We start from the raw sequence: 8019 nt of genomic DNA, 5'->3' as shown, positions 1-8019 counted from the left end.
ATATACAAGAATATAACTACTATAATACTGCCCCTATATACAAGAATATAACTACTATAATACTGCTCCTATGTACAAGAATATAATTACTATAATACTGCCCCCTATGTACAAGAATATAACTACTATAATACTGCTCCTATGTACAAGAATATAACTACTATAATACTGCCCCTATGTACAGGAATATAACTACTATAATACTGCCCCTATGTACAAGAATATAACTGCTATAATACTGCCCCTATATACAAGAATATCACTACTATAATACTGCCCCCTATGTACAAGAATATAACTGCTATAATACTGCCCCTATGTACAAGAATATAACTACTATAATACTGCCCCTATATACAAGAATATAACTACTATAATACTGCTCCTATGTACAAGAATATAACTACTATAATACTGCCCCTATATACAAGAATATAACTACTATAATACTGCCCCCTATGTACAAGAATATAACTGCTATAATACTGCTCCTATGTACAAGAATATAACTACTATAATACTGCCCCTATATACAAGAATATAACTACTATAATACTGCTCCTATGTACAAGAATATAACTACTATAATACTGCCCCTATATACAAGAATATAACTACTATAATACTGCCCCCTATGTACAAGAATATAACTGCTATAATACTGCTCCTATGTACAAGAATATAACTACTATAATACTGCTCCTATGTACAAGAATATAACTACTATAATACTGCCCCTATATACAAGAATATAACTACTATAATACTGCTCCTATGTACAAGAATATAATTACTATAATACTGCTCCTATATACAAGAATATAACTACTATAATACTACCCCTATATACAAGAATATAACTACTATAATACTGCCCCTATATACAAGAATATAACTACTATAATACTGCTCCTATGTACAAGAATATAATTACTATAATACTGCCCCCTATGTACAAGAATATAACTACTATAATACTGCTCCTATGTACAAGAATATAACTACTATAATACTGCCCCTATGTACAAGAATATAACTGCTATAATACTGCCCCTATATACAAGAATATAACTACTATAATACTGCCCCCTATGTACAAGAATATAACTACTATAATACTGCTCCTATGTACAAGAATATAACTACTATAATACTGCCCCTATATACAAGAATATAACTACTATAATACTGCCCCCTATGTACAAGAAAATAACTACTATAATACTGCTCCTATATACAAGAATATAACTACTATAATACTGCTCCTATATACAAGAATATAACTACTATAATACTGCCCCTATATACAAGAATATAACTACTATAATACTGCTCCTATATACAAGAATATAACTACTATAATACTGCTCCTATATACAAGAATATAACTACTATAATACTGCCCCTATATACAAGAATATAACTACTATAATACTGCTCCTATGTACAAGAATATAATTACTATAATACTGCCCCCTATGTACAAGAATATAACTACTATAATACTGCTCCTATGTACAAGAATATAACTACTATAATACTGCCCCTATGTACAGGAATATAACTACTATAATACTGCCCCTATGTACAAGAATATAACTGCTATAATACTGCCCCTATATACAAGAATATAACTACTATAATACTGCCCCCTATATACAAGAATATAACTACTATAATACTGCCCCTATGTACAAGAATATAACTGCTATAATACTGCCCCCTATATACAAGAATATAACTATTATAATACTGCTCCTATATACAAGAATATAACTACTATAATACTGCCCCTATGTACAAGAATATAACTACTATAATACTGCTCCTATATACAAGAATATAACTACTATAATACTGCTTCCTATATACAAGAATATAACTACTATAATACTGCCCCCTATGTACAAGAATATAACTGCTATAATACTGCCCCTATGTACAAGAATATAACTACTATAATACTGCCCCTATGTACAAGAATATAACTACTATAATACTGCCCCTATGTACAAGAATATAACTACTATAATACTGCCCCTATGTACAAGAATATAACTACTATAATACTGCTTCCTATATACAAGGATATACCTATAATGCCGCCTCTCGGTGCACTGGACGTAGATGAGATAGGACACATGGATATTATATAATAAATATTGTATTTCCGGTTCTCCGCTGTGTACATGGGGCGGCGGTCTGTCAGCGGGCGGCGGTGCAGTCACCTGCTGTGTATATACAGAGCGGTGGTGTGGTGGGGTTGGCACGGGCGGGGGGCGTCAGTGCTTGTGCTCCCGCTCCGGTGTCATACAGAAGGGCTCCAGCCGCTCGTTCTCGGGCAGCATGGCGTTCAGCTTCTCCATCAGCGGCACGGTCTGGTCGATGCCCATCTGGATGCGGCGTAATATGGCGGACATCTCGTTCACCTTCTGGATCTGCTCGGCGTACTTGGCGAAGCGTTTCTGCCGCTCCTGCATGTGGCTGTAGAGCGTGTCCACCGAGCCGTCCATCTGCGGGACACAAGGTGACAGTCAGCAGGAGACGTGGCTGCGGGGGACACGGGGCCGGCCGCGCTCCACCACCTACCTCTTTGATGCGCTTCACCAGGGCGTTCTGGTCAAATGCCACGGCCTCGGCGCACTGGTGCAGGTGGTCCTGGTACCGGACGCACAGCTGCAGGACCTGGGGCGAGTCCAGTCTCTCCAGGCGGACATTGGTGGGGGAGGTCTGACCGCTGAGAAGACCTGGGGGAAGGGACAGAAGAGATGTGAACACAGAAAACTACTGCTCCCTGTTATCAGCCATTAATGCTCCATCAGAATGAGAATCCGCAGACTGCGGAGGAAGATAAAATACCAAGAGGTTGAGGGGCCGACGCTCTGCTCCCCGCCAGCACTGACGGAGTTAAACTGAAGCGCAGCCAACACTGAGGTCATCCAAACACAGGAGACGCCCCACCCCCAACTAATGGCTCCACCCCCAGGAGGGACAATGACATCACTCACACTGCAGACTGACCCCTGCACCATAAAAAACCACCCCACTCCTACATGATACACTTCAGTCACCTCCAGAGCTGCAGTCACTATTCTGCTGTCACATCGTGTCCTATCCTCCAGAGCTGCAGTCACTATTCTGCTGTCACATCGTGTCCTATCCTCCAGAGCTGCAGTCATTATTCTGCTGTCACATCGTGTCCTATCCTCCAGAGCTGCAGTCACTATTCTGCTGTCACATCGTGTCCTATCCTGCAGAGCTGCAGTCACTATTCTGCTGTCACATCGTGTCCTATCCTCCAGAGCTGCAGTCACTATTCTGCTGTCACATCGTGTCCTATCCTGCAGAGCTGCAGTCACTATTCTGCTGTCACATCGTGTCCTATCCTCCAGAGCTGCAGTCACTATTCTGCTGTCACATAGTGTCCTATCCTGCAGAGCTGCAGTCACTATTCTGCTGTCACATCGTGTCCTATCGTGCAGAGCTGCAGTCACTATTCTGCTGTCACATCGTGTCCTATCCTCCAGAGCTGCAGTCACTATTCTGCTGTCACATCGTGTCCTATCCTGCAGAGCTGCAGTCACTATTCTGCTGTCACATCGTGTCCTATCGTGCAGAGCTGCAGTCACTATTCTGCTGTCACATCGTGTCCTATCCTGCAGAGCTGCAGTCACTATTCTGCTGTCACATCGTGTCCTATCGTGCAGAGCTGCAGTCACTATTCTGCTGTCACATCGTGTCCTATCCTCCAGAGCTGCAGTCACTATTCTGCTGTCACATCGTGTCCTATCCTCCAGAGCTGCAGTCATTATTCTGCTGTCACATCGTGTCCTATCCTCCAGAGCTGCAGTCACTATTCTGCTGTCACATCGTATCCTATCCTCCAGAGCTGCAGTCACTATTCTGCTGTCACATAGTGTCCTGTCCTCCAGAGCTGCAGTCACTATTCTGCTGTCACATCGTGTCCTATCCTCCAGACCTGCACTCTATTCTGCTGTCACATCGTGTCCTATCCTCCAGAGCTGCAGTCACTATTCTGCTGTCACATCGTGTCCTATCCTCCAGAGCTGCACTCTCTATTCTGCTGTCACATCGTGTCTTATCCTCCAGAGCTGCAGTCACTATTCTGCTGTCACATCGTGTCTTATCCTCCAGAGCTGCAGTCACTATTCTGCTGTCACATCGTGTCTTATCCTCCAGAGCTGCAGTCACTATTCTGCTGTCACATAGTGTCTTATCCTCCAGAGCTGCAGTCACTGTTCTGCGGTTACATCATGTATCATCCTCCAGAGCTGCAGTCATTATTCTGCTGGTATATCAGGTCTTATCCTCAAGTCACCTCCAGAGCTGCAGTCAGATCTGTGGCTATTGCACTTCCCAGAGGTGGCGCTCGCTCTTGATGCATTGAATGTGGAGAGGTTTTGAGTCTGGTGTTTATGGCAGCAGCTCTGGATGTGACTGGAGGAGATCAGCAGCCGCCGGTGGTGAATGGCGCCGTGTCCTTGGCATCTTCCCGGCTGCACATCAAGGGGCAGAGTTGCTGCGTCCTCAGATTAGCGCTATGATCGGGTCGATCTGAAGAAAGTCGCGGCTCTGATCCATAACGTTAATTAACATCTCCGAGGAAAGACATCAGGACATCGCACCCCGGTCTGCAGGACGCGCGCCGCCACTTTAAGAGAAGTCACAGAGGAGCCAATAACAAAGGTGAAAGAAAATAACTAAGTGAACCCCCCCCCACCCCCAGGACTAAACGGCAGACAAGAGAAAAACGAGATCTCATAACATCCCTGCACATAACCCCGCCCATCACTGTAAAGAGAGCTGCAGTGTAAAGCACAGGGGACAGAGACTCGATCAGACGGGAGGTGGAATTCAGATTGCCACACACTCTGGAGCCGCTGATCATGGCGATGTCCAAATAGAGCAGAGCTGAAGTGTGCAGCAGGGGGGAGACACTGACTAAGTGACTAGGCCTCTAATGTACAATGAATAGAAATATAAAAGCAGCAGTCCTATGAAAATGCTCAGCGTAGAAAGGATTCTGACAAATCACAATGAAGTCACTGCCCAGCTATGTGAATAAGAGAAGACATGCAGGGTAAAGCATGGGGGAAGCCTTCAAGGGCTTATCTGCACTGAACAGAGACAAGTGGGGGCAATTCAGGGACAATATCAACTGTGCAGTTCGATATGTGCTATTATTCTCTGTTATCAGTTCAGGATGGGGTGCGGCCGATCATAGCACTCTTCAATAGGATAAAAGACAGGAAATGAAGACACTTTGCTGTCCCTCCCCCCCCCGTATCCCGATACCCCCCCCTCCCCCCACAATACCCCGATACCCCCCTTCCTCTACCTGGGTCTGATACCAACCACTGCTCCACTATTATAGGCTGCAGAATTCACACTTAGTGGATGTTTCTGGAGCTCTGTCGCCCCCTGCTGCTCACAGACACTATAACAAGGGAAGCCCAGAGCCTCCCACCCACCGCTCATCCTGCAGCAGCCCCCCTGTATATCCCTCTGTCATCCTGCAGCAGCCCCCTTGTATATCCCTCTCTCATCCTGCAGCAGCCCCCCTGTATATCCCTCTGTCATCCTGCAGCAGCCCCCCTGTATATCCCTCTGTCATCCTGCAGCAGCCCCCCTGTATATCCCTCTGTCATCCTGCAGGAGACCCCTGTATATCCCTCTGTCATCCTGCAGGAGACCCCTGTACAGCCCCCTCTCCCCCTGCAGCAACTCCCCTGTTTATCCTTCTGTCCTACTGCAGCAGCTCCCCTGTATACCCCCCATCCTCCTGCAGCACCCCCTGTATACCCCCCATCCTCCTGCAGCACCCCCTGTATATCCCCCTGTCCTCCTGTAGCAGCCCCCCCTGTATATCCCCCTGTCCTCCTGTAGCAGCCCCCCCTGTATATCCCCCTGTCCTCCTGTAGCAGCCCCCCCTGTCCTCCTGTAGCAGCCCCCCCCCCTGTATATCCCCCCTGTCCTCCTGTAGCAGCCCCCCCTGTATATCCCCCTGTCCTCCTGTAGCAGCCCCCCCTGTCCTCCTGTAGCAGCCCCCCCCCCCCCTGTATATCCCCCCTGTCCTCCTGTAGCAGCCCCCCTGTATATCCCCCCAGGCCTCCTGGAGCAGCCCCCCTGTATATCCCCCCCTGTCCTCCTGCAGCAGCCCCCTGTATACCCCCCATCCTACTGTAGCAGCCCCCCCTGTATATCCCCCCTGTCCTCCTGCAGCACCCCCCTATACACCCCCCTGTCCTGCAGCACCCCCCTATACACCCCCCTGTCCTGCAGCACCCCCCTATACACCCCCTGTATATCCCCCTGCAGCAGCCCCCCTGTATATCCCCCCTGTCCTTCTGCAGCAGCCCCCCCTGTATATCCCCCCTGTCCTCCTGCAGCAGCCCCCCCTGTATATCCCCCCTGTCCTCCTGCAGCACCCCCCCCTGTATATCCCCCCTGTCCTCCTGCAGCAGCCCCCCCTGTATATCCCCCCTGTCCTCCTGCAGCAGCCCCCCCTGTATATCCCCCCTGTCCTCCTGCAGCACCCCCCCCTGTATATCCCCCCTGTCCTGCAGTAGCCCCCCTATACACCCCCTGTATCGGCCGCCCCGGCACTGACCTTTCAGCAGGGGCTGGAATGTGGGGATCTCCTGCAGTTTGATCACCTCGGGGTCTTTGCTCACGTTGCGGAGACTCTGGGTCCCGGACGCCACCACCACAATGTCATCCATCCTGGCTCTCTGTTTGGCCGGGGAAGGATTCGCTGGAAGGAAACAGTAGCAGACATGACTCTCCTGCTTGCGGACGGTCTCCGGATCAGGCTGCACATACCGGGCGGCGCTCACTCACCGGAGCCGGCCTCTCCGTGCCTGACGTCCGGCTCCGAGCTCTGCTCCGCCCCCATGACTCCTGAAGATGAGTCCTCAGACGGCGCCTACAATAGAGAGAGATGAGCGGGGACACCGGGGACGTCACTGCCGGTCACATCCCGCGCCGCCTCCGGCCATTACCGCTGTACGGGGTCACACGGGCTCCGCTCCGCCGCCTCTAGTCCCGCAGCCCATCAGCCTCACATCCCATAGTCTCCGGACGTGTTACCCAGGTAACCGCCAGCACTGCCGGCTTCCGGCCGGTCACAAGTTCTATTTCCGGGTCAGCCCCGCCTACTACATTTTAACGCTGTGTGCGCTGGAAAGACAGAACAGCTCTGAGATGACAGGATATCAGAGTAATCAAAACACTATCATGGTACTGCCCCCTATAATAACACTATAATGGTACTGCCCCCCTATAATAACACTATAATGGTATTGCCCCCCTATAATAACACTATAATGGTATTGCCCCCCTATAATAACACTATAATGGTACTGCCCCCCCTATAATAACACTATAATGGTACTGCCCCCCTATAATAACACTATAATGGTATTGCCCCCCTATAATAACACTATAATGGTATTGCCCCCCTATAATAACACTATAATGGTACTGCCCCCCTATAATAACACTATAATGGTACTGCCCCCCCTATAATAACACTATAATGGTACTGCCCCCCTATAATAACACTATAATGGTACTGCCCCCCTATAATAACACTATAATGGTACTGCCCCCCCTATAATAACACTATAATGGTACTGCCCCCCTATAATAACACTATAATGGTACTGCCCCCCTATAATAACACTATAATGGTACTGCCCCCCTATAATAACACTATAATGGTACTGCCCCCCTATAATAACACTATAATGGTACTGCCCCCCTATAATAACACTATAATGGTATTGCCCCCCTATAATAACACTATAATGGTACTGCCCCCCTATAATAACACTATAATGGTATTGCCCCCCTATAATAACACTATAATGGTACTGCCCCCCTATAATAACACTATAATGGTACTGCCCCCCTATAATAACACTATAATGGTACTGCCCCCCTATAATAACACTATAATGGTATTGCCCCCCTATAATAACACTATAATGGTACTGC

At 47.7% G+C, this 8019-nt stretch overlaps 1 protein-coding gene across 2 annotated transcripts; it reads right to left on the bottom strand.

Moving 5' to 3' along the window:
- Positions 1–2146: 2146 nt before the first annotated feature.
- On the bottom strand, positions 2147–7145 carry BORCS5 (BLOC-1 related complex subunit 5). 2 transcript variants are annotated; one of them, XM_075343563.1, is made up of 5 exons: positions 7023–7145; positions 6862–6946; positions 6632–6775; positions 2590–2747; positions 2147–2513 (listed from the first exon to the last, which is right to left on the bottom strand). In XM_075343563.1, exons 2-5 carry the CDS (start codon positions 6914–6916, stop codon positions 2283–2285), a joined length of 588 nt encoding a protein of 195 aa, XP_075199678.1. In that variant the 5' UTR covers positions 6917–6946; positions 7023–7145; the 3' UTR covers positions 2147–2282. The 2 variants fall into 2 exon arrangements, with proteins under 2 accessions (XP_075199678.1, XP_075199679.1); XM_075343564.1 differs by having other exon boundaries at positions 6862–7145.
- Between the last annotated feature and the right edge of the window lie 874 nt (positions 7146–8019).

The sequence above is a fragment of the Anomaloglossus baeobatrachus genome, chromosome 4 (genome assembly GCF_048569485.1).
Source record: "Anomaloglossus baeobatrachus isolate aAnoBae1 chromosome 4, aAnoBae1.hap1, whole genome shotgun sequence".
NCBI classification, from domain to species: Eukaryota; Metazoa; Chordata; class Amphibia; order Anura; family Aromobatidae; genus Anomaloglossus; species Anomaloglossus baeobatrachus.
This window is presented reverse-complemented; position numbering and strand designations above follow the sequence as displayed.

Bases quoted from the DNA above. Each gene is read 5' to 3' on its own strand.
- BORCS5 (XM_075343564.1), bottom strand. From the start codon at position 6,916: ATGGGGGCGGAGCAGAGCTCGGAGCCGGACGTCAGGCACGGAGAGGCC. The intron at 6,776-6,861 runs GTGAGTGAGCGC...GTTTCCTTCCAG, and splicing joins GCACGGAGAGGCCGGCTCCG to CGAATCCTTCCCCGGCCAAA. The intron at 2,748-6,631 runs GTCAGTGCCGGG...CCCTTCCCCCAG, and splicing joins ATTCCAGCCCCTGCTGAAAG to GTCTTCTCAGCGGTCAGACC.